This window comes from Papio anubis, chromosome 11, assembly GCF_008728515.1.
Source record: "Papio anubis isolate 15944 chromosome 11, Panubis1.0, whole genome shotgun sequence".
Classification (NCBI taxonomy): Eukaryota; Metazoa; Chordata; class Mammalia; order Primates; family Cercopithecidae; genus Papio; species Papio anubis.
The window spans coordinates 11706453-11733565 of NC_044986.1; the positions used below are offsets into that span (position 1 = coordinate 11706453).

At 44.9% G+C, this 27113-nt stretch overlaps 1 protein-coding gene across 12 annotated transcripts in view; it reads left to right on the forward strand.

Moving 5' to 3' along the window:
• FGFR2 (fibroblast growth factor receptor 2) overlaps positions 1 to 27113 on the forward strand; it is a 120491-nt gene that overhangs the window by 28401 nt on the left and 64977 nt on the right. For 5 of the 12 annotated variants that reach the window (XM_009215494.2, XM_009215491.2, XM_009215493.2 and 2 more), the window contains exons 3-5: positions 4385 to 4651; positions 5520 to 5597; positions 18614 to 18783. In XM_009215494.2, coding sequence (XP_009213758.1) covers positions 4385 to 4651; positions 5520 to 5597; positions 18614 to 18783 — 515 coding nt within the window. The remainder of the gene's footprint in view (positions 1 to 4384; positions 4652 to 5519; positions 5598 to 18613; positions 18784 to 27113) is intronic. The other 7 variants (XM_009215497.2, XM_017944391.2, XM_009215499.2 and 4 more) reach the window with 2 other exon arrangements.

The window sequence follows — 27113 nt, forward strand, 5'->3', positions numbered from 1 at the left end:
TTCTCGGCCCCCTGGCTGGGGTTGTCTTTGATATGTGCCGTGTATGCTGAGCCCTGCAGGCTGGGCTTGGGGGGCCGCTGGGTGGCCTGGGAGGCTACCAGTGTAGCATTTGGCCCCTCCCCAGTGTATGGCCCCACCCCATCCCTGCCTCTCTTCTTACTTACATCCTCTTTTTATTGGTTCTCCCCAACCACTTTCTCTCTTTTGTGTTTATTCATTCATTCTCCCTAACATGTGCTTGCAGAGTCTTCTGCAAGCCAGGGATATCACTGGCGTGTTTACTAAAGGCACTGCTGATCCCCAGATGGGCCCTTTGTGAAATGACCACTGAAGGGGTGGAGGGAGGAGTCCTTGCTTTCTCAGTTTATGAAGACAGCAGTTACTGGTTTGAGACTTTGAAGACAGGATGGCTTGAGTTTTATGGATAAACACCATTATCTCATTGGTGTATTTTAGGGGGTGATATTTTTTTATCCTTGAACTTGGATATCTAGATGACAATTTTGATCTGGTTTTACTGGGATAAAAAGCAGTTTTAGTACGTCTAGTCATCTTAACTGTCCATTGAGATGGGACTCCTGTAAAATCACTTTGTACCTGGAGATAGCAATCCAAGTGTTCCGGCTGGGCGCAGTGGCTCATGCCTGTAATCCCAGCACTTTGGGAGGCCAAGGCGGGCAGATCACAAGGTCAGGAGTTCGAGACCAGCATGGCCAATATGGTAAACCCTGTCTCTAATAAAAATACAAAAAGTAGCTGGGTGTGGTGGTGCATGCCTGTAATCCCAGCTACTTGGGAGGCTGAGGCAGTAGAATCACTTGAACTTGGGAGTGGAGGTTGTGGCGAGCTGAGATCGTACCACTGGATTCCAGTGTGGGCGACAGAGCAAGACTCCGTCAAAGAAAGAGAGAGAGAGACCCAAATGTTCTGTGATTATCCTCTGAAAACCGTGGTGCTTAAAAAATTATGACAAGCGTGTTCTGCCTTGAAGAATAACAGTGATAGTGGCAGTCCTTAGCCCAACACGTTGTAGTTGATAACCAGGTTCATCTTCATTGGCTCATTGGAATCTTACCAATAATAAACCAGTATTTGGGTACTCTTACCCTGCAATAGATGGGGAACGCCAGGCCAAGAGGTTAAGTAGGAACGGAGAGGCGTGGGAACTCAGGGCTTCATCCTCTTCTCGTCCAGGGCAGCACCCTGCACCAGGCATCTCCTGTGTCCAGGTCCGAATAAGACATAGGTCCTTGCTGTCCCCTGTTCTTCCTCCTAGAATGGCAGGTGGTAGTCCAGTAGCTCAGATACCCCAGTTTCAGCAAGATTTTGGGGTTTACTGATTTTAGGTGAAGGAAAGGGTTCTCAGTGAAAACACTTTCCTTTAAAAACAGGAAATCATACATCATAACTCCTGCTTTGCCCGGAGAGAGATTTTTTCTGCATCACCATTGCAAATACCTTGCTTATCTCCCTCCAACCCCCATGCAGTCTTAGAGCATTCCACTGCGTGACACAGGGACATGGTTGCAGCTTATCTGAGGGTCAGGATGGAGCAGATTGGTGTGTGGGTCCCAGGTGCCTCCCCTGTAAGGGAGGGAAGCTTTGTTGCTTCTGCTCAGCAGCTGCCCTGGTGACCAGTTCTGGCTGAGAGGAAAGTACATTCCATAACATTCCTGGTGACTTACTGATCATGTGACGTTGTCATAATAGACATTGATCATTTTATGACCCAGACAAATCCAATGTAAATTCATTCTAACATGGTGGGTGCTGTTTCAGCAATGAGTTGTTGGAGACCTGGGACTCGGAGGACATCTGGTCCTTGCCTTAGCCAGCTGTCAAAGGGGTTGGACCAACAGTGTTTGGGGCCCCTTCAGTTCTCATGTTGAGTGAATCTGTGACTCTAGGATGTTGGGAGTGGAAGATGGGCTGAGATTTGGGGCCAGACTGAATCCCTGCCCTCTTCTCCTTCTCATATTTCTCTTCCTTTCTTTTTTCTGTTTGGTCTCCATAGTTTAAAGTATTTCTATTAGTCACTCAGTTCAGCTGCATTTTGACTTAAGCAGCCTTGAGAGGCCTGCTCTAAGAGCCTTCAAACTAAGTTTCCAGCATCTTTTAAACTTCGCTTTGTCCTTCACTTCTCAGCTCAAATGCCTGTTCTTGAGAGAAGTCTCTCTGATCGTCTTATACAACAGGGACTGAAACACATTTTGTAGGGGCAAGATGGCAAATATTGTAGGGCTTGCAGACCACAGGGTCTCTGTTGCAACGACTGAACTCTGCCCTTGTAACACACAAAAGCAGCACCAGACAATAAGGTATGGGCATGGCCGTGTTCCAATAAAGCTTTGTTTACAAAAACAAGCTGTGGCTGGCTTGGCCCGCGGGCCATCACCTGCCACCTCCTGCCAAAGGACCAGCCCTCCCCTGCCACTGCTGTGTGCACGTGCCCGTATCTTGCTGTGTCCTTCTTCCTAACACTTAAGCAAGAACACTGTATTTTTTATAGATTTTGTATCTGTTGTCTGTCATTCCCACCATAATGGACGATCCACAAGTGCAGGGTCATCTTGCTGTGGAGCTTCCAGAATAGGCTTGGTGTATAGTAGGTGTGCAGTAAATAATTGTCGAGTGAGAAAACAAATGTTAGAAACATAACCTGCCTGTCAGCTGGGCTTTCCTTGCTTGCTTTGGGGTGCGTTTGTCCATGTTACATTTAGCTTCTGTTTTCCTCCTTTTGTTGTGATTCTCTCTTTGTGTTCACGTGCTAGTTGGCATCTGGGGCTTGGCCTGCATGCCTTTGGTGATGCCCCTTTGGGAAGCCCCAGGCCTCCCGTGTGCTGTTGTTGGTGGTGGTGAGGGGATTTCTTGTCCTTGATGCATGTGGCCCTTTCACAGTGGGACTGAAATACAGATTGACTTGATTTCGGTCTCCTATGGGAGATTTGTCCTTCGGAGGGGTGTCCAGGCAAAACAGTTGCCTTTGATCCTGCCCTGATTTGGTGCTGTCTCAGTGCTGGGAAGCTTTGCATTTTCCAGGCCTGGAACTCTGGGTCCCATTCACACTTCTCACTGGACGGACGAAAGCCTGCTTCTTGGGCCCTCGTGGCCGCTCCAGCTGGCAGCTCCAGCTGCTGTTACTAATAAACGCCAATGGTTTCCCCTCAGCTCCAGTGGAGAGGTTGTGTGGGTTGGATCCTTGTGGGTTCCATCCTGTGCTGCATATCTGGGGACTGTGACCTGGTTCGACATGGCCATGTGTATGCCAAGCAGGATGGGGTTGGTGGCGGGAAGCACGGGGAACCGTGAGACCCACGCCTTTTCTCTAGGGTCTTGGTGTCTCCTCGGGGAGGTAGGATGCGTTCATGAGAATGTGACGCATCCCATGCGCTGGCGAAGTGGGCAGGTGTACGGTGGAGGGGGAGGGAGCCACTGCACTTCCGCCCAGGGTGACTGATGCAAGGTGACCCCCATCACAGAGGGCCCTACTTGATTTGGGCCTTGGAGGGTGGATGGCAGGGAAGAGAGGGAGGAAGGACTGTCCCTACAGGAGAAGCCTGGGACGTGTGTGGCGGGAGTTGGTGAGCAGGGTGGGACAAAACTTTGTCGTGTGGAGTTGGGGGCACACAGCACCCAGCGGCTTCATTTCAGGACCCCTGTAAGTGCAGTGGAGACCGCCTTGCAGCTGTCTGGGCATTTTGCTCTTTTTGTTTTTGGTGTTAAGGCCTCCAGGCTTTTATCATTTTGAGGAAAACGGCAGGTCTCAGCTCACCCAGCACAGAATTAGTTAGGTCTCTAAACCCGCAAAGTACTGATCTGAACCTGAGAGCTCATGAAAACTCTGGGTGGCAAAAAATCTTGTAGGGGATCCCTTAGTTTTCCTTGGGTTTGAGACATTTCATTTTAAGAAGCTTGGCCTTGGGACAACATACCAAGTCTAGCACAAGTAATTAAGAGTGTATGTGTGTGTGATGCACAGTCACGTTTAACGTACAAATGTGAAAAACTTGGCATTCTTACAAGTAAAACATACCACAATGACAGATTTTTGCAGGTATTACGGTGCAAGCACACTTTGGCAATCAATTTAAACATTTTCTTGTGGAATATCCTTCCATGCTATGGTTTGGTTTGTTTCTAAAGCCCTGTAGGATGTGGAAACTAAGTCAGGACAGATTTGCTGGGGGTATCATACCTCTGGTTGCTGTTCCAGATACTTCCTGACTTCCTGGGGCTTGGGGAGAGGTGGATGCCTGCTGGGGCCATTTGCAAAGCAAGAACAGCTTCTCCTGGGAATAAGCAGCCTCCACTGACCTTTGTTGGACGTTCTCTCCTCTCCCTCCTTCCCATCTGTCTCCATCTTCTCTCTCCCACCTTTCTGCAGAGCCACCAACCAAATACCAAATCTCTCAACCAGAAGTGTACGTGGCTGCACCAGGGGAGTCGCTAGAGGTGCGCTGCCTGTTGAAAGATGCCGCCGTGATCAGTTGGACTAAGGATGGGGTGCACTTGGGGCCCAACAATAGGACAGTGCTTATTGGGGAGTACTTGCAGATAAAGGGCGCCACGCCTAGAGACTCCGGCCTCTATGCTTGTACTGCCACTAGGACTGTAGACAGTGAAACTTGGTACTTCATGGTGAATGTCACAGGTGAGTTGGCCCGTGAGCCCTACGCTCTCTCTTCTCTGTAGCCATTATGTGATTTACATTTTTTTGGCCAAGTGCAAGGGTAGCGAGATCTCTAATTGGATGCCAGGCACACAGCTTCATAGTTTTTGAAATTCTTCTTTGGGACCTGGTGCACCAGAAAGGCCAATCATTAAGAATGACAGAGCTCTTGTGCACAAAGTAACATTTTTCTTAAGATAGTATGCTTTTATTTAAGGAAATACATGGTTTTTTCTTTCTCTTTTTTTTTTTGGTACCACTGACATCTTTGGCATTTAGAATATAGGACTGAAATGTGGATACTCAAGATTTCTGATTGGTTTATTAAAGTTTGAGTTTCTCTCCTTGATTTCATTCTGTGCAGTGAGCAGGACAGAACAGGCGCCCTTTGTGGCTGAGTTTAAAGTTCTGCTTTCAGAATGTTAGTTGACGATGACAAGGGCCACACAGGGACTAAGTTTTGTCAGGGATCAATTTCTTTCTTGAAGGGGACCCGCATACTGAAAGGTTAGTATTGGAAAAAGAGTCTTTGGGCACTACACAATTGGTAAATTTGTCAGGGGCTTGAATACTGTTTGAAGCTTGAAATCCAATTCTCGTATATCCAATTTTATAGCCTGTTTAAATAGCATGAAAACAGAAAACATTGAGAATCATAACATAGACCAACTGTCATCATGGAAGGAATATTTAAGCCATTGAAACTATCTTAACTAAACACAATCCCAGGCTCTTTGCGAGGGTTCCTGGGTTGTTGACTTTGCTATGGAGAAGGTCTCAGTTGTAGATAATTGCAGCCTTTTTGCTTTGCAAAAAAACACATCCATGGAATATGTTCTTTTGCATACAGATGCCATCTCATCCGGGGATGATGAGGATGACACCGATGGTGCGGAAGATTTTGTCAGTGAGAATGGTAACAACAAGAGTAAGTAACCGCCCGGCTCCGATGGTCCGCGAGAGAGGAGCGTGGAGGGAAGTCCTGCCTGTCACCTGTCTTCTTGTCGACTCTTCCGCGCCATGCTGTGTCCCGCGGCCCTTGCCTTTCCCCGCTGTGTCTACTTTCCTGACTTTCAAACCTGAGAATAAACCACTGTTGCTGCACAGCCTTCTCTATCATTTGTCCTTTCTTCTCGTGTCACTGGTCATTCGTTTTTCAAAGCAGTTACTACTTTTCTTTCCTTGATTTTTCCTTTTCCCTTTGGCTTCTCCCTATTCAGAGACATAAAAATAGTAGAACCACGTAACATCTTGGTTTTCCCTGTAATCATTGATCGTGCTTGGTTTAATCCAGTGGTGCGTGACTGGGGCAATGGCCTATTTTGGCTCTCCCGGCACAATGGGCAATATTTGGTTGTCACAACAGAGGGTGGGGGTGCTGGTGGCCTTTAGTTGGGGAAGGGCCAGGGATGCAGAGCACAGCCCCATAACAAAGAATTATCTGGTCCAAGATGTCAGTTGTCCCTAGGATGAGAAACCCCGGCCTCCTACAACACACACCTCATGCTGAGTGGAAATGAAGGACGTGTGCCTTACTTTGCAGACCACGATTGAAAAGGGACCCAAAGGTGGTTTGCTTAATGAGGGCCGTGAACACTGAGTGCTAACACGAGAGAGGCCATTGACTTGCGAGGAAGAACATGGCATAGCCTCCTGGAGCTGGGCAGCCTGGGTTTGAATCTTTCTCCACAACTTCTGAGTTGCTCATTTCACTTCTGTGCCTTAGTTTCTTTAACTATAAAGTGGAGAGTAATAATAATAATAATAATAATACCTTCTGGGGTTGTTATGAGGATTACATGAGTTCCTAGTTGTATAGTGCTCAGAAGAGTGAGTGCTTGTAAATGTTTATTCAATAAAGACAATAGAATATAGCATTACTTGCATTTTCCAATGACTTGGCTGGAATGTTCCTAAAGTGTTTGTACATGGGGTATTGGGGCTGTCTGCTTATATGGTATATTCTACATTTTTCTTAAAAGGATTTTAGTCAATTTAGTACATTTAAACAAGGCCTAAGTAATATACCACACCCGGCTAGTTTATGTATTTTTTTTTTCCCCGAGACGCCATCTTGCTCTGTCACCCAGGCTGGAGTGCAGTGGCGTGATCTCGGCTCACTGCAACCTCCATCTCCTGGGTTCAAGCAATTCTCCTGCCTTAGCCTCCTGAATAACTAGGACTACAGGGGCCTGCCACCACACCTGGCTAATTTTTGTGTTTTTAGTAGAGATGGAGTTTCACCTTGTTGGTCAGGCTGGTCTTGAACTCTTGACCTCGTGATTCACCTGCCTCAGCCTCCAAAAGTGCTGGGATTACAGGCATGAGCCACCGTGCCTGGCCTAATTTATGTATTTTTAGTAGAGACAGGGTTCTACCATGTTGGCCAGGCTGGTCTTGAACTCCTGACCTCAAGTGATCCACCCGCCTTGGTCTCCTGAAGTGCTGGGATTACAGGTGTGAGCCACTGCACCTGGCAACACTTTATTTTTTAGAGCACTTTTAGGTTCACAGCAAAATAACGAGGAAGGAACAAAGATTTCCCATATAATCTTCCCCAACACATGCATAGCCTGTCCTGTTATCAACATCCCCGCCAGAATGGTACATCTGTTCCGGGTGATGAACCTGCACTGCCATCATTATCACCCAAAGTCTGTGGTTGACTTTAGGGTGTGTAATCATACAGTCTGTAGCCTTTACAGATTGACTTCTTTGACTTAGTAAGATGCATTTAAGTTTCCCTCATGTTTTTTTTTATGGCTTGATGGGTCATTTGTTTGTAGCACTGAGTATTCCATTGTTTGTATGTATCAAAGTTTATCTATTTACCTACTAAAGGATATCTCAGCCAGGCACTGTTGCTCATGCCTATAATCCCAGCACTTTGTGAGGCTGAGCAGGTGGATCACCTGAGAACAGGAGTTCGAGACCAGCCTGGCCAACATGGCGAAATCCCTGTCTCTGCTAAAAATACATAAGTTAGCCAGGTATAGTGGCGCACGCCTGTAATCCCAGCTACTCAGGAGGCTAAGGCATGAGAATCACTTGAACCCAGGAGGTGGAGGTTGCAGTGAGTTGAGATCACGCCACTGCACTCCCGCCTGGGTGACAGAGTGAGACTCCATCTCAAAAAAAAAAAAAAAAAAAAAAATTCTCTGTGTCTTCCAAGTTTTGACAGTTGCAAATGAAGCTGCTACAGACATCTTTGCGCAGGTTTTTGTGTGGACATAGTTTTCGGTTACTTTGGGTAAATGTTAAGGAGTGTGGTTGCTGGATTATGTGGGAAGAGTGTGTTTAGATTTGTAGGAAACCACCAAGCTGCCTTCCAAAGTGGCTGCACCATTGTGCATTCCCACCAGCAAGGAATGAGAGTTCCTGTTGCTCCACATCATTCGATGTGCCCGCTGTTCTGGATTTTGGCCATTCGGATAGGTGTGTAATGGTATTTTGTTGTTTTAATTTAAATTTCTCTGATGACAGATGATGCGAAGCGTCTTTTAATATGATTAATTGCCGTCCATATATCTTCTTTGGTGAGAAGTCTGTTAAGGCCATTGGCCCATTTTTTAATTAGGTTGTTTGTTTTCTTACTGTCGAGTTACAAGAGTTCTTCGTATATTTTGGATAACAGTCCTTTATTATATCTCTTTTGCAAATAGTTTCTCCCCCAACCTGTGGCTTGCCTTTTCATTCTCTTGACAGTGTCTCTTGCAGAGCAGAAATTTTTAAGTTTCATGTAGTCCAGTTTTTTCTTTTATGGATGGTGCCTTTGGTGTTATATCTGAAATGTCATCATCCAACCCAAAGTCATCTAGATTTTCTCCTATGTTACCTCCTAGGATTATTATAGTTTTGTATTTTGTATTTATGTGTGTAATCTATTTTAAGTTAATTTTTGTGAAGGATGTTAGGTGTGTGTATGGATTCACTTTTTAGCCTGTCTGTGGTGGTTCTGGCACTATTTGTTGAAAATGCTTTTTTTTTCTGTGTTTTTTTTTTTTTTTTTGAGATGGGAGTTTCACTCTTGTTGCCCAGGCTGGAGTGCAATGGTGCAATCTCAGCTCACCACAGTCCCTGCCTCCTGGGTTCAAGCAATTCTCCTGCTTCAGCCTCCTGAGTAGCTGGGATTATGGGTACATGCTACCACACCCCGCTAATTTTGTATTTTTAGTAGAGATGGGGTTTCTCAATGTTGGTCAGGCTGGTCTGGAACTCCCAGCCTCAGGTGATCTGCCCGCCTCGGCCTCCCAAAGTGCTGGGATTACAGGTGTGAGCCCCTGCGCCCGGCCTGTCTTTTAGCTTTTTAAAGGAAAAAGATAAAACAGATATTGGTAGGTACCTCGGATAAATGAGTTACTTAAGTGAAGATTTAGATTTGTCCCTGAATCTCCTAGCAGCTTGGGCAAAAGGGAAGTATTTTGGTTGATGCAGTTCTTACTTTTTGTCAAGAGGAAGCTTAGGGCAGTTGTTCTCAAAGTGAAATTCCTGGTCCAGCAGCATCAGCATCACCTGGGAATTCCCTCAAAATGCAGATTCTCAGGTTCCTCCTCAGTCCCACTGCCTTAGAAACTCTGGGGGTGATTCTGCTTCACACTGAAATGTGAGAACCGCTGGCTTAGAATTTGCACATGGAGGTCTGCCCTGAATGGGAGCTTACCGTTAGCGGTCTTGTTCGTAAAACAGTGGATAATAAGGTGAGTGGAAGTATCTTCTGTGATTTATACCAGCCTTCTAAAAAGGTTATCATTATTATTTTACAAAAAGCACTGATACAGTGGAGCACGTCATTCACTTCTTTTGGCCAGTGGCTCTGGCATGAAGCTGGAGGCAAAGATGCTGAGGGCCCACCCTAGAGAGGCTCTGAGCTGGTTGCTGGTTCCATCCATGCCACGAATAACCCGATCAGGTGGAGAGATTATTTATTCTTGCTTTATTGATTGGAAAGTTGTGGCTCAACAAGCAAAAGCAGAGCTGCGTTTCAGTCGTAGGCGTGTTGCATGAGAGCATCCTAGGGTCACAATGTGGGTGGAGTGAGAATGCTTGTACAGGTGTTTACAGCTCTCAAGTTTTACTGTATGTGGGTGTCCTCACTGTGGATTGACACATTGGATTCTGTCAGGGTGGTTTTTGGATGCCTGGGGAACTGTGTTGTCCTGGTGGTCAGGTACCTGCCTAATAGCAGGTTACCGTGAAACCATGTGAAGCAATAAAATGCAACAGCAAGGTATGGATTACGTGACAGGCAGGCTGAGTGGTTCAGAAGGATTATGTGCTGTGGCCCTTATGCTTTGCATTATGAACACTGTTCCTAACTGCCCAGCGCCCATGCAGAAGGGCCAGGGGGTAGAGCGCCCATGTGATGAATGCCAACCAACAGTGTACTTGCCATGCCTTCACCTTGCAAGCAGGGTTCTTTTGTAATTAGCTCTCAAATGACACCAACTCTGCCCCCGAAATGGGTGCTCTGCAGTGATTAAGGGCTAGTGTTAGCTGTACCAGGGAGATACTGCTGTGAGGAGGTGCCTCTGTTTGGTGTCTGTGAAACATTAGATGCTATTTAAAGTGATAGCAGTTCTTAGCTGGCTACTTGGCCTCTGCCATCTGTTAGTGTGATTAGGCTGGTCTGATTCACAGGTGCAGCCTGGGGCGGCTGAGATTAAGCAGCTGTGGCCTGTGTGGACAGAGGAATGCCATGGCCGGGGTAATTGGCAAGGCAGGAAAGGGGACGTTGCCATTAAAACAATTTTTTGCCACCTCAAGTGTCAAATGCCTGACCCGATTAATAGGGAAAATTGCAGAAGCACCAAATTCTTTGCATTTTCAGCCACCTGGAAAACACTCATGTGTCCAGATTGATTTCTTTGGTGCCTTCTCATTGTCTGGAAATGCCACTGGGATGTGTTTGAATGTTCTTCTTTAGGAACTTTGACAAATGATGCTCCGGTGACCCGGTGTTGATGGTGACATTTTTGGGCTTTTTTCAGTTTTTTTTTTTTTTTTTTCTCCTTTTGGATTGAGACATTGAAAATTTAGTTCTGTATCTTCCAGTTGGAAAAATATATTGCAGGTCATTCCCTCTGCTGATATACTAGATTATTGATCTAATTTTGGTGGTTAATATAAGAAGGCAAGCTCAGCTGCCTGCTAGAGTTCTTTTTAGATTCTGTACAAAGTACAAAAAGCTTGGGCACCAAATACAATGGCAAAAATAACAATCAAGAATTAAAGATCGGGCACAGTGGCTCACGGATGTAATCCCAGCACTTTGGAAGGCCGAGGTGGGCGGATCACAAGGTCAGGAGTTCGAGACCAGCCTGGCCAATATGGTGAAACTCCATCTCTACCAAAAATATAAAAATTAGCCGAGCTTGGTGGCGGGCGCCTGTAGTCCCAGCTACTCGGGAGACTACGGCAGGAGAATCGCTTGGACCCAGGAGGCGGAGGTTGCAGTGAGCTGAAATCGTGCCACCACACTCCAGCCTGGGCGACAAAGCAAGACTCTGTCTCAAAAAAAAAAAAAAAAAAAAAAAAATCTCTATCTATCTATCTATCTATCTATCTATCTATCTATCTATCTATCTCTATCTATCTATCTATCTATCTATCTATCTATCTATCTATATCTATTTTAAGTTGATTTCTTCATCACAGATGTGCAGGGCATTCTCTGGTCATATTTTAGCAGCTGACTAGCTGATGACCTCACACGGTACCAGCACTAGATGTTTCCAAGTGGAACAGTCCTGTGATGCCATTACAAGCCTGGCTGCCAGGAAATAATGCTGTTACGTATGCCCCTCGGTGCAACACATTTTCTCCAGAAAGAAAGTTGCAATTTCAAATGCTAATTTTTGAAATGCATCCAGGTTGAGGGTTTTGAAAGGTTGAGAATTTATCCTTTTGCATGGAAAAGCATAAGTTAACTAGTTCTTGCCTTCCCTAAAACTAGGTATGTTGATGGGTTATCTGGCAGCCATTAGGTAGATACATATACCCATTTGTTCGAGGGATTTTTATTGTCTCCAGCTTGTGTTTCGGTGATTAATGTTTCTGAAGAGCTTGAGACTTAGTTTTGAGAAGATCATGATTGGCGAAAAGTTCAGGTCCGTTGCTTAACTCGAAGGAAGTGATGGAGAAACAGCTGTATCGAGACTCTTGCTGTTAAAGTGGTTCTTTCTCTCGAGTGATGCGAGACAAAGTGATTTTCTATTTCGGTTTCATTCCTGTTGAGACCTGCAGATGCCCACACTCCATGTCAGGGAGAAAGACTATTTTTTTTGGAAGTAACTAGGGAAAATGAAGGTAGTTAGCCTGAGATCCCAAACTCATTTCATTGATTAACCTGCCGATAACAGTTCAAAGTCACCTTTGTTCTAATTGGGATTTTTACTTGGTAGAGATCCTAAGTTGGTAACCGCAGGCTTCTTAGTTATGCTGAAGTTTCTAGGAATTGAAAAGAACAATAGCAACAACAACAGCAACAAAAAACCCACACAGGCTTCGCAAATTTTTGGAAATTCCCTTTGTAATGAAAACATCATCAATAAGTTGGTTTGGGCCAGCACAGCAGCTCGCGTCTGTAATCCTAGCTAGTTGGGAGGCCGAAGCAGGAGGATCGTGTGTACCCAGGAGTTTGAGACTAGCCTGGGCAACATAGCAAGACCCCATCTCTACAAAAAATAAAAAATTAGCCAGGTGTGGTGGCTCATGCCTGTAGTCACGGTTACTCGGGAGGCTGAGGTGGAAGGATCACCTGAACCCAGGAGATCAAGGCTGCAGTGAGCCGTGGTCATACCACTGCAGTGCAACCTGGGCAGCACAGCAAGACCCTGTCTCTTAAAAGAAAAGGCTGGTTTTGGTATTTTATCACAAAGACTGGTGATGAGGTTCCATCCAATGGTTGGACTGAATATCTTTCTCAGTCTCCTCCTTGGTTAAACAGCGCAGCCAATGATTGGAGAAGTTTCCTTTGAAGGCAGATCTTGGCAATTCCCATGGGCTAACTGGTCTGCTCATGGGCTCAGTTCTTTCACTTGTGGTTAACTTGCTTGGTTTTTAAAACATATATTTCTGATTGAATGCCTGGCTGGTTAGCAAGTTTTTAATGAGAGTTCTCAAATAAAGCCACAGACACACCCCCTCATAATCGTATCCTCACTCACATCTCCATATTTTGTTAGATTTGTTTTCTCTTAGTTTATACCAAACCGAAAACAGAACTGCAGGATAGTGGGGAGCTCAGACATTTTTCCCCTGTCAGGAGTCAAGGCATTCAAATGTCCTGATTAGTGATATTTTTAAAAGCCCTAATTATAGACTCGAGACAGAGGCTTTAGTGGGGCTTTAGAGAGTTTGTGAGACTTAATCTAGGAGCTGAAACAGGCTGTGTTTTTAAAATTTTTTGCATCCATAAAAATACAGTTGGCAGTCATCAGTGGCCGCTGCTCACATAAATCTTGAACTTTTGACTTAATTACCATGGGAGAGTTCAAAGGGCAGGCTGGAGTGGTTGAAGGAACACTGCTCAGGGAGCTGGAGATGGGCCTGGCCTCAGCCCGGCCTCTGGCTGTGTGACCTTGATCAAATCACTTAACCTTTCTGGATGACATTGATCACATCAGTCGTTGGGCCAGATGGTCACTGAGGTCTCTTTTGGTGCAGCCTGGTAATATGATTCCATGTTTCTCCTTTAAATCATTGGGCCGTGTTCTCTCTTTTTTTGGTTCCAGAGAGAGAGAGAGAGAGAGAGAAGATTATAAACCTTAGATGTCAGCATTGGGATGTGTAAGGGTTTTGGTGGGGGCAGGCCCAGCAGACTATGGTTTCTGATTAAGTTTAAATTGCAGGGTCAAAAGAAATCATATAATCCTACCATTTGTTGATAGAATCAATACCTGCCTAGCACATGGATACCTGGAAAGTATGTTCGAACTGGAAGGGACCTTAATCAGTGCAACTACTTCACTTTATAGCTAAAGCTTTTAATAGTCATCCATCCGTCCGTCCATCCATCCATCCATCCATCCATCCATCCATCCATCCATCCATCCAATAAACGCTTGAGTGCCTGCCCCATAGGCTGAAGACAACTCCAGCTGTACCCTCCAGGTGCCCTACTCTTGTTGGTCAGCATCAGAAGGAATATTTTTCAGTACAGAGAAACTGACGTTAGAAGCACACATCTATCACAAAGAAGGGGCCCCGAGAAAGAATGATAACTTGGCTCTAGGGTGGGAGTGTTAAAGGCTGTGTTGGAGTCCTTTAAGGGAAGTTTCTGTGCATTTATAAATCTCTCTTTAACCCATTGCATCTTAAAAGACTTCTGTTGTCTTAAAGTAAAATTCTACTTACTTAATATTACTTATATGCAATAACCGTTACAGTGTAGAAAATGATAATGAGTAGGTATGCTATGCGCTGGTGATGGAATGGGATTGATTGACTGTGGCTAGGTTTGACTGTTCCTTTAATCAGCTCATTCTTGGTATTTAATGATTAGGAGAACATCATTCTCGTGGTACCTATCACATCAGAAGCTCTAAGAATGTCAGAGCCAAAGGTACCATACCTATCATCGAGATTAATTTGTTTCCTTTACAGGTGGTTTAGTGTCATTCATTTTGAATGCCATTGGAAGTTTATACCACACATCTCTATTAGTTGACTTTAAGCCCACTCTTCATACACCTCTAAGGTATATAAAGTTCAGGGAAACTCATGTGTCCTTGGCTTGCAGATTCATTTGATTGATTGATTGATTGAGACAGAGTTTTGCTGTTGTCGCCCAGGCTGGAGTGCAATGGCATGATCTCGGTTCACTGCAACCTCCGCCTCCTGGGTTCAAGCTATTCTCCTGCCTCAGCCTCCTGAGTAGCTGGGACTATAGCCATGCGTCACCACGTCCAGCTAATTTTTGTATTTTTAGTAGAGACAGGGTTTCACCATGTTGGTCAGGCTGGTCTTGAACTCCTGACCTCGGGTGATCTGCCTGCCTCGGCCCCCAAAGTGCTGGGATTGCAGGCGTGAGCCACTGCACCTGGACTGCAGATTCATTTTAGATAGGACTGTTGAGTAAACATCCCTGTTGAGCATCTACTACGGACAAGGCTGATCTCGGCTTTGGTAGATCTTTAATTTGGTACATGAGTTCCTTCTCCAGATGAGAGTTGTTAAAGCTGTTCCTGAGCCTTGGTATAAAAGGGGCTTCCTTAGGTAGAGGAGCCTGTCCTAGGTGCCTGGATGGTGTTTGTCTCCAGCTGCTTTGCAGTTCTTGGGAAGCCCTGGCATTTCCATGTGTGGCCTTTCCAACCGCGAAAACATACAGAGGACACCAGGCTGCTGATGAAGGAAACACCGTAAGGCTATCTTATAGTATTATTATTTTTCTAGATCTTACAGATTCTTCAAGGTTCACATAAAGCTAGTGTATTTCAGGAAGAGTTATTGTAAAATTATAAAGGAGTTCTGGCCGGGCACGGTGGCTCACACCTATAATCCCAGCACTTTGGGAGACCGAGGCAGGCGGATCATGAGGTCAGGAGATTGAGACCATCCTGGCTAACACGGTCTCTACTACAAAAAAAAAAAAAAAAAAAAAAAATTAGCTGGGCATGGTGGCGGGTGCCTGTAGTCCCAACTACTCGGGAGGCTGAGGCAGGAGAATGACATAAACCTGGGAGACGGAGCTTGCAGTGAGCCGAGATCGTGCCACTGCACTCCAACCTAGGCAACAGAGCGAGACACTGTCTCAAAGAAAAAAAAGACTTCCTCCCCTCCCGTATCAAGTTCATGAAACCTATTTGTGAGCTTGACATTTAAAGAGAGGCTGTGTGCTGGTGTGATGTTAGCAGTCACCAGGGTGGGGCTGGTCACACGGGAGCCTGGGCGGAGGGTTGTGCCTGGATTTTTTATGGTGCCCCCCGATCTTGGATCTCTGCGACTTAGATGAGCAGCCCTGTGCCCGTATCCTGCTGTATGGCAGTGTCTCTGTTTTACAGAAGCAGATTTTATAGGTGTAGCTTTGGTGATTGAAATATCACCCCAGGGAAGTGGCCACCTGCCAGAAATTCCAGCAAAATTATTTCACCTTAGTCCTTAAATCACTCCTGAGGCACCAAGACAAAGGTGCGGGTTGCCCGTGTGCTGTTGCCGTTGCCGCAGGTCAGGCCTGCATAGGTACGCGTGGTCTGGGGCGGTCCCTGTGCTGTTACAGTCTCACCCATGGCTTGGCCCAGTGAGGGCAGAAAAGAACAACATTCCTAGTTCCTTCAGCTAAATCCCACTTTTTTTTAGGGAACATAAAAATCATGCCTCATGGTATGTAAGCACGTATCTGTTGATTTCTTCTATGTAAAACAGAAAAGACATTCCACAGGATCAGCTCAGTAGTAATTGATGCGATCTGAAAGAGTTACTGCATTAATATTTAGCTAATTCTTATGAATAGGCTATTGTGTTTACTTAAACAAATGACATGAGTGCAGACACCTGACAGCATGAGGTATGCTTTCCATTTAGGTCAGATTTGTAAACGTCTTTGTGTAGTGACAAAGCTCATTATTTGTTTTGTGCTCTCAATGGTTTCCTTTTAGTGACTGTGGCTGTGGATGGATTTTTCTAAGTAGAAGCTTTTAAAATGAAAGATTATTGAAATTGTTTCAGTATATGCCAGGCCCTGAGAGTCTTGTGATGAATAGGAATCAAGTACTCCCTGGTGAACCTTCAAAAGAATAGGTGCGTTTATAGGCATTCAACACCCAAAGCCAAATGGCTACCCAGGTTGCAAATGCAACTGGATTCAAACGAAAGAATTCAGTCCCTGTTCCTTTTTTCTTCTCCTTCCTCTTCTTCCCTCCCAGCTTCTATAGTTTTGCCCCTCTTCCCGCTGTTTTAGCATCGTATGGATGCACCTAAATCCTATCACTTTGACACTTAGATAAGCACAGGGATAAAGATACAGCATGCCCTTGTAAAGAAATCTCAGCCCTACCTTTGACAGCAGGTTTCAAGAGCAAGCGTGAAGGTAATTGGGGTAGGTGTTTGGATGCAATCATTTCAATTCCTAATTGTATCCTGAGAGTCTGGCTGCTAAGTGAAGGGGATCCTTATCCCCCAGGGACTGTGCTCTACACCCATAGAATAGAGGACACTTCTAAATATGCATCAGAGACAAAGTCCCTGCCTAGGGCCATTTTGCCTTGGGTTTGTGAAGTGTGTGTGCTGTTGTTCGGTCTAGCCTTCATCAGAAATAAGCGCAGTTGGCCGGGCGCGGTGGCTCAAGCCTGTAATCCCAGCACTTTGGGAGGCCGAGACGGGCGGATCACGAGGTCAGGAGATCGAGACCATCCTGGCTAACACGGTGAAACCCCGTCTCTACTAAAAAATACAAAAAACTAGCCGGGCGAGGTGGCGGGCGCCTGTAGTCCCAGCTACTCAGGAGGCTGAGGCAGGAGAATGGCGTGAACCCGGGAGGCGGAGCTTGCAGTGAGCTGAGATCCGGCCACTGCACTCCAGCCTGGGCGACAGAGCGAGACTCCGTCTCAAAAAAAAAAAAAAAAAAAGAAATAAGCGCAGTTATGAATTAGCCTTCTAGAATGTTCAAGGTCCTGTTGGTGGCCGTTTCAGAGGAATACAGGGATTTTGGTTACCACTTTGCTAAGACAAAAACATATATGTGAAAAGTTAAATTGCTGTACGGTAGAGGTTCTAGACAGGAAAAAAGGAGGACATGTGCCTTGACCCAGGATGGCTTTCCCGAACTTTAGCCTTAAACATCAGAATGGTGGAAGGTACGGATTCCAACCTCATGGAGAAGCTGCGTCTTCCTAGCAGTGGAGAGTAGGGTTGAAGACAGTGGGCTCTGGCATCAGGCTGATGTAGTTCAAATCCTGGCTGCACTTCTTCCAAGCTTCGTGGCTTTTGGCAGGTTACGTAACTTCTCTGTGCCTCAGTTTCCCCACTTGGAAGCCAAGATTATGATAGTGCTTTTCTCATTGAATTGGTGTGCAGATTAATGTGTTGACATGTAAAAACTCTTTGAGCAGTGCTTGGCAAAGCAGAGGCTTTCAGTCAATAGTAGTCATTAGCCACTATTAGCGGGCATGAAGAATTTACAGTGGTATTCTGGCTTGAGGTTGTGGCTTTTATTTAGATAAAATGCACTTTGCTTGGTGATTTAAAACTTTTTTCTTGAGTTTAAAAAATCACTTGTATTTATGACTTTCAGGGATATTTGGAGGGCATAACTGTAACATATTTAATTGGTAGCTTCCTCTTAAGTTACCATTAGTGGGGTGGTAGGGTTATAGCATTCATAACCACCCTTGGAAATAATTTTTTTAAATAAAAAAGTTAGTGTGTATTTAGTGATACAGTTTTTATTTGTCTGTTTGTATATAAGTTCTGAGAAATGTATGAATGCCTCTCTGGGCTATTTTATTATATTAGAATGATAATGTATACTATTGATTGCCATTTAAAGTAAGGCGCCAGTGGATAAGTTGATAGGGCTTTTGAGAACAACTTGTTTTTAACTAGTGTGTATATGTGACCATTTAATAGGTGTGGCAATCCAAAATGATATATTTTTGGAGGACTTAGCTGTTGCAGTTGTATACGTTGTTCATATGTATATAAAGTAGCATTTTAAAACATGATTTGACATGAAATGATTTTCTGGCATCAAGAACAAGAGAGAGAAGGGGCCTCAAACACTTTTTTTTCCCCCCCGTTAGTAGACATGAAGCGTCCCTCTCTGGGACCTTCTGCTCAGCCAGCTGGATTAGACTTCTGAAAATATTTTCCAAATGTAAATATTACCCAAAGATTTTAAAAATAGCTTATCATTTACATGCAGAGCGAAATGATCTAACCTGTTTGGAGTTTACTCATGGAGGGGAAGCTGTCCATCGGTATACATTCTAATATTGTTTTCCAAAACAGGAGCACCTTACTGGACCAACACAGAAAAGATGGAAAAGCGGCTCCATGCTGTGCCTGCGGCCAACACTGTCAAGTTTCGCTGCCCAGCGGGGGGCAACCCAACACCAACCATGCGCTGGCTGAAAAACGGGAAGGAGTTTAAGCAGGAGCATCGCATTGGAGGCTACAAGGTAGAATTCTGCTTTCAGAACATCACATTTCTTGCATTTTTGTTTATTTATTTATTTATTTTTGAGATGGAGTTTCTCTCTGTCACCCGGCTGGAGTGCAGTGGCGTGATCTTGGTTCACTGCAACCTCCACCTCCCAGGTTCAAGCGATTCTCCTGCCTCAGCCTCCCGAGTAGCTGGGACTACAGACGCCCACCACCACGCCTGGCTAATTTTTTGTACCTTTAGCAGAGACAGGGTTTCACCGTGTTGTCTAGGATGGTCTTGATCTCCTGACCTTGTGATCCGCCTGCCTCAGCCTCCCAAAGTGCTGGGATTACAGGTGTGAGCCACCATGCCCAGCCCTACATTTTTGTTTATCTTTTTAAAGTGCTCAAAAGTTAGCAGAAATTAGAAGGAATACTTTAACAACAATCAATAATTGTCACAATTGCCCATGTCAGGGTTTGATATTAACAAAAAATATTACCCCGGACTTACATGTAATTTTAAAGTACTATTCCCATTTGTGGTGTTCTTCATATGAGGAGAGTTTAATAACAGAAGGGTCGAAAGTTGAGAGTCTGTTTTCTATATGCTTTATAGTGTATAAAACTAAAACGGGTGTGGAATTTGAGAAGCCTCAGTATAGTTTCCCTGTCCGAGCAGGATTGCATGAATAGTGAGGGGACTTGGATTAGAGACTGGGGTATGAAATATGAAGCATTAAGGGAGAGTGCATGGAGATGACAGCAGCAATCTGCTGTCCTCCTTGAAAGATTCTGAAGAGCCCATCACACAATGCCATGAAATTTAGTCTCATCACTCCCTAGGGAGTTTGAAATTGGCAGCTGTCTCCCTGCAGATGCCTGTGCATGCTCCTTCTAGCCTTTGTTCATCCACTTAGCAGACATTGATTGAGCACCCTGTGTGCCAGGCACCCTCCTGGGCTCTGGGGAGATGAGAGGGTGAGGGATGGCTCCAGTTCTGAGGGGCTCCTAGTCCAGTCCTGGAGGGGAGGCAGAGGAGAACTCTGGCAACAGGAGGGACACAGGTTTGGTTGAAGTTGCAGGAACATGTTGCATCCCATGGATGTGCATGGAAAGGTGATATTGGCTGTTTGGAAGAATAAGGAGAAAGGAGGTCAGGAAAGGATTCAGGTCTGAGTTGGAAGGAGAGGTGTCTCAGAAAGAGAGATGGAATTGCCAAATTATTTAGTATGGAAGGGGAGAACTGTAATAATTGAGCATATGAAGAGGACTGAAGGAATGATGAAATTCTCTGGTGCATTTGAACATAAGTGGGCATATTAGTTACCTGTTGCTGCATAATAAATTGCCCCAAGGTATGGTAGCTTTAAGCAACATTTACTACCTCACCGTTTCCTGGGTCAGGAATGAAGGTGTGGTTTAGCTGGATCTTCCATCTCCAGCTGTCTCACAGGACTGTAAACAAGGAAGGGTTGAGGCTGAGGTCTCATCGGAAGGATTAATTGGGGAAGGAACTGCTCATGTGGTTGCTGTTAGGATTCACTTCCTTGCAGAGGGCCTCAGTTCCTCACTGACTGTTGACTGGGGGCTGCCCACTGTTCCATGCCACGCGGGCCTCTTCATAGGGCAGCTGCTGTCATCAGAGCAAAGGAGGAGCCAGAGAGAGAGAGAGAGGGAGGATGAGAGCAGGATCACAGAAGTCACAGCCTTTTGTAGCCCAGTGTTGGAAGGGACGGCCACCACTTTTGCTTTTTTCCATTATTAAGCGAGACCCTAGGGAGGAGTTTGCCCAAGGACCTGAATGCCAGGAGACATGGGGATCACTGGAACCCATCTGGGAAAACTGACGGTGGGAGGAATAGAAGACGCTCTTTAGCTCAGACCTCAGGTCCTTTAGAGCCAGGTGGGGAGGATTCCTCAGTAGCAGCAGTGGGACATCCGGGACTGTGTCTCACGTGTCTTTAACACACCAGCATCACTTAACTCCATCATTACTGTGGGTAAATGAGCCTCCTTTCCACCTAAAAATGCCCTGGAGCCCTTTTCTGAAATCCCATAGACAGTTATTCATCTTGAAAGGATTATTTGCTCCTGCAAAAGTTTTTGCCTTTTTAACACTTGGAAATTAACATCTAGAGGCTAAAATTCAGGGGAAAATGGGGACTGCGTATGAGTAAGTTTCTAGTAACGCATGGCGGGCAGTGAACATGTGAAACAGTTACGAGGCAGATCTGCTAGCAGGTGGGTACTGTTGAAGCTTGGAAGTAGAAATACTTTGGTTGGTTTTCACAACTCCTACTTGGTGGTGGAAGCAAGTGGCAGGGGGGTGATTTGTCCTTCTGTTCTTAGTTCAGTCCTTAGACCAGATACGATGAGATTGAAAGGTTGGCCCTTTTAAAAGAAATCTTTTTGAAAAAGGAAAAAAAAAAAGTGAAGGATTTCATGGGGGGATGCTGGTTAGAAAGGAAGAGTTAAACAGCCCCTGGGATTGTTTTTAACCACCAAATGCTTTCTGAAACTCACATAATTGATGCAGTTCCAATGATTTATTTAAATACAATCTGAGTATGAGAATGGTGGTCAAAATCCTGGTGGTTAACTAATTTCGTCAATTAAGACAGCCTTGTAAATAAGTACAAAGAGGAGCTGATGAGGCTCCAGAGACCCCTGGGCTCAAAATAAATGGAACCGACATCATTACTATGGGGAAGGAGCTTTTTGCAAATCTGAATTAGTGATTACAAATATGCTAAGAGACTAACAGGGCCTAATGAGAAAATGCTGCTTGATTTTTAACAGGTGCAGTTCAGTGTTAATTACTGATGCCAACATTCTGCTAGACGGAGAGCACCTATGTTCTAAAAGCAAAATGAGGACTCTCAGCAGAAAGCCTTTAGCCTGCCCCTGTGGAGTGCAGATGACCAAAGTGATTTTGTTGTGTCACGTTGTGCCGTTTTTGGAGGGAAAAAGAAATGGAATTTCAGTGTGCGGGACAAAAACCTAAAATATATTTTGCTTTACCAAAAAAAAAAAAAAAAAAAAGGCCAAAAGCAGAAGAAGACCACGCCTTTGGATACAGTGTGCTGGTGTGGTCCTCGCCCTTATGGTTCTCTGGTGGAGAAAGGCTGTGGCTGTGGGGTGGGGTGGCCTGGAAGGTTGGCCCACTAGTTACAGAGGTGGTCAGCCTAGGTTGATCAAGGGCTTTTCACAACAGCAGTGGCATTGAACGTTCATTTTAGAGATGCCAGAAACTCTTAGAAATTCCACTGAGTCTCAAGGGCTTCTGGGGCTTCAAAAGGAAAGACACATTTCTCATCTCCTGGGAAGGTTCCTTTAGTTACCTAAGGCATCATCTTTGCTAATGTGTTAAGCCAACCCCAGGTCCCGGAGTCACTGGAGCTCACAGAGGCTCATTCCCACCTGTGGGCCTCCCTGATGGTGAACTCCCTGGCTGGCTGTGGCCTGCTCTTGCCTCAGAGAGTCCTTATTGGGGCCTGACCAGGGCAGACTTTGGGGGGAATGGTCCCTGGTGTTGGGTTTTCCCTCTGGTATTTTTTTCGTTACCTATGTAATCTTAAAGACATGTGCCTCTGGGTTGGGCGCAGTGGCAGTGTAATCCCAGTGCTTTGGGAGGCTGAGGCAGGAGGATCATTTGAGGCCAGGAGCACAAGACCAACTTAGGCAACATAGTGAGACCCCCTTTTCTGCAAAAAGTTTAAACCATTACCTGGGCGTCGTAGTACTCACCTGTAGTTCCAGCTACTCAAGCAGCTGAGGTGGGAGGATTGCTTGAGCCCAGGAGTTTGGGGCTGCAGTGAGCCTTGACTGTGTCTCTGCAGTCCAGCCTGGATGATAGAGCAAGACTCTGTCAAAAAAAAAAAAAGAAAGAAAGAAAATGAAAAAAGAAAAGAAAAAAAAGAGGTACCTTTGAACATTTGACTTGAGGGAACTCTATTGTCATTTTCATTCCTCACCACTTCTCCAAAAGCAAAGAGACCTAATTGAAACTCAGAGGGCCTGACATCTAACTGATCCATTCCTGACTCCTGTCCATTTGCCACTTTGCTTTATTTTATTTTTATTTTTTGAGATTGAGTTTTGCCCTTGTTGCCCAGGCTAGAGTGCAGTGGCACGATCTCAGCTCACTGCAACCTCTGCCTCCTGGGTTCAAGCGATTTTCCTGCCTCAGCCTCCCAAGTAGCTGGGATTACAGGCACCCACCACCACACCCAGCTAATTTTGTATTTTTTGTAGAGACGGGGTTTCACCATGTTGGTCATGCTGGTCTAGAACTCCTGACCTCAAGTGGTCCACCCTCCTTGGCCTCCCAAAGTGCTTGGGATTACAGGCGTGAGCTACCACACTCGGACTATTTGCCATTTTATTTAATGAAGAAGCAAAATGCCAAGTTTTCCAAGATACATTTTTTCCAGAAAGCAAAGACCTGAAAAGCTTCTTCAAACAAATGTGTATTATTTCTGCAATTTTTCTTTTTCCTTTATAAATCTACTCATTCCATAAACTATGATTGCGCTTTGGTGGCCTGTCCATCTCATGCTTTCTACCTGTTTATGGATCAGGCACCTTGGATCGGGCACCTTGGCCCCGTCCCCTGCATTACAGCTTGTTTTGAAATGGCATGCATGTGTGGTCAATACAGGGAGGAGGGAAGACAAAAAAAAAACAAAACAAAGTCAAAGAGAATTATGAAATGGGACAGAAAGCTCATTTTCATTCGAATGACCAGTAGAACTATTTGGTATTCTGCAGTTCGGTCTTGTTTATCAGAGAACCCATGCTGAGCCATCCTTAGGTGATTAAGAATCAAATTATTATTTTTAAAGTATGTGAGCAAAGTCTCGCTGGATGTTATTAATGTGTGATTGGTATAATAGTAAAGCTGGACTTGAATCATAACTCTATCTCTCTAATCATACTTATTCCTGAGCTTTTACATCAGTCTTGACCACGGGCACATTTTTTCAGCTCTCTGTGCCTCAGAATCCCCTGCCTTAAAATTAGAAGATTGGGTAAATAATCCTGATCCCTTCAGGCTCTGAGAACTGTAATGTAATAGCATCACCATCATGTAGCATCAGCCATTTCTCTTCTTAAACTACAGCACAGATTTTTTTTTTTTTTTTTTTTTTAATAAAGAGGTTACCTTTATGGCTAGATATTTCACAGGGCTCAGGACAGTTATTGCAATTTAATGCTGAGAAGCAAGAAGCTGGCTGAGATAATTAATAGACCACCTCAGTTCTCACCTCCTTCTTAGGTAATGATTTAGGCATAGGGGATTCTTAAAAACCATCTTTTATGCCACTTCGAAGTGCCTAAGAACCTAGACCAAGAGAGACTGCAGGAGAGAGGGCTTATTCAACGTGACTGTGAAATTGGCACAGAAGCCCTCAGCACCAGGTATTACAGGGGTTCAGGTCCCCCTGGAACCCCTCAGCAGAGAGTAAAGCATTATTGAGCATGAACCAAGTATATTTCAGATCTCAGAAAAGATAATTTTAAAAACTTTTACTATAATCACTACTAAACTGGTTGTTTTGAAGCATAGGTTAATTAGATTTACATTTTCTAGGTTAGTTACTTAGATGTCATTTTAAAGACTTTCTGATACAAATGTTATGCTTAATCCACAAGTATGTTTAGGGGGAGAAATCATGACTAATGTACTTATCAGCATGTTTATACTTTACGGAGATTTTTTTCAGCGAAGACATTTCAGCTTTAATCCCAGATCAAGCGTTCTTTGATGAGGACACAGGCATATGTTTGTATTAGCCAACGTTTATGGACTGCTCCCCTGCATCGTGACTTTCCAGGTGCCTCCCATGGAGCAAGTTGCTCAGTCCTTCCACAGCCCAAAGAGGCAGACACTGTTATTTTGCCCTTTTTCATTTGAGGGCTTGCCCTACACCTACCTCATAGGTGGCACAGCAGCCATTTGGACCCAGGTGGTTTTGCACCAGAATTTATGCTCTTGCTAAACTGCTTTCTTCAAATGTAGTTCCATGTTTTGTAAAAACACTGTCGTTGTTGAATGAGAAACATAATGAAAGTAATGGCTCCCCAAAAGCATGCAAAGATCTAGCCCAAGGTATACTCTTGAGAGCAAAGTTGGGGATATGATGCTGTTCTTCCAACTGCCAAGACCTCTGTGGGTTATTTATTTGTTTATTTTTGAGACAGAGTCCCTCTCATATTGCCCAGGCTGGGGTGCAGTGGTACGAACATGGCTCAGTGCAGTCTTGACCTCCTGGGTTCAAGTGATCCTCCTGCCTCAGCCTCCTGTGTAGCTGGGACCACAGGTGCATGGCACCACGTTTGGCTAAGTGTTAAATTTTTTGCAGAGACGGGGGGTCTCACTTTGTTGCCTAGGCTGGCCTCGAACGCATAAGCTCAAGCGATCCTCCCGCCTCAGCCTCCCAAAGTGTTGGAATTACAGGCTTGAGACACTGTGCCCAGCTGGTTATGAGGTTTTTACATTTATTGTGGTGATAGATGCATAACATAAAATCTGCCATTTAAGTCATTATCAAGTTTAGTAGGCATTAATTACATTCACAGAATTGTGTAACCATCACCACTATTTTCAAAACGTTTTCATCTCTCCAAACAGAAACTTTGTACCCGTTACGCAGTAAGTACTCATTTCCCCCTCCCCTACTGCACCTGGTAACCTCTAACCTACTTTTTGTCTCTCTGAATTTGCCTATTCTGTGTATCTTATATAAGTGAAATCAGGATATTTTTCCTTTTGTGTCTGGCTTATTTCACTTAACGAAGGTCCGTCCGTATTGTAGCATGAATCAAAACTTCATTCCTTTTTATGGCTGAATTATATTCCATTGTATGGATATACCACATTTTGTTCATTCATCTGCTGATGATCACTTGGGTTGCCTCTACCTGTTGGCTATTGTGAATAATGAAGCAATTGGTCTACAAGTATCTGTCCCAGTCCTTACTATAAGTTTCTCTGGTATATACCTAGGAGTGGAATTGCAGGACCATATGGCATTTGTCTGTTTTGCAAAAGCAAAAATGGGGAAGATTGTGACATTTTTAAAGCGCTAAGTTCAACAGGCGGTGGATGTCCTGCCGCAGCCACCTTTGCGAGCACCTACAAGCAACGGGCATCTAAGAAAACATGGCATGTTGTAATTCACTTCCCACCTCCTCCGGAGAGATCCAGTGGTTGTTTACTGAGCAGAGGGAAGAGTTTCTGCCACTGGTCCCCGAGGATCAGATTGCCCGGCCCTGTTCTCTGGACACCTCCTGAAAAGCAAACTTCATGTATCAATGTTGGAGTTTAAGCATTAACAGGTGTTTGCCTCCACATCTGCGTGGTGGTGAGCAACAGCAAGTACCTCTGTCCTTGACATGCAAGCTTAGTTGTCACAAATGCTTTCAGAAAAGATGGTTTCAAGTCCCCCAGGCACCTGCTGAAAGTGGGGGGCTGGGATGGGAGAGTAAGATTTTATGCATTTTTGGTTTTTTCTTTTGTTTTGAGACAGAGTGTCACTCTGTCACCCAGGCTGGAGTACAGTGGCACGATCTCAGCTCACTGCGGCCTCTGTCTCCCAGGTTCAAGTGATTCTCTTGCCTCAGCCTCCTGAGTAGCTAGGATTACAGGCACCTGCTACCATGCCTGAGTAATTTTTATCTTTTTAGTAGAGACAGAGTTTCACCATGATGGCCAGGCTGGCCTCGAACTCCTGGCCTCAAATGATCTGCCCGCCTTGGCCTCCCAAAGTGCTGGGATTACAGGCATGAGCCACTGTACCTGGCATATTTTTTGGATTTTAATGGCAACTCATCTGTTGAAAGAACTGATCTGTTCATGGGGTGGGTGCCTGTGTGAAGGCTGGGATTACAAGAGATTGCTGTCTTCCTGGGTAAATTGGGTGCTGGTACTGGTGGGAGAAAGGCTTGGGAATATCTTTCTGATATCACATGGACACAGTGTTCTACCTGGCACAGAGTAAAATTTTCTATCACCTTCTGGATGTTTATTCTGCTTGTTATCGAACACCTGGGTATTTGGAAATGTCTGGATTTTTTTGCAATGTGGAAGGTAAATATCCAGGTGACAGCCTGGGTCTTTAACCTTTCACCCTTCACCTTTCACTTTGGTGTTTTGGTGTCAACAAACTAAATCTACATTCCCAGTTGTCACCTGAGGGTAGCCTGGGATTTAATAGGCATTTTGGGGGAATGAAGGTAACAGAAGAATTCTGAAAAACCTGTCTGGGCCACCTTGTGTCTTTGTGTGGATAGGGTGTGGAATGTTCATGGAATCCGCTTTTTGTATTACACTTGGGAGTTTAGAACATTTTGCTTCAAT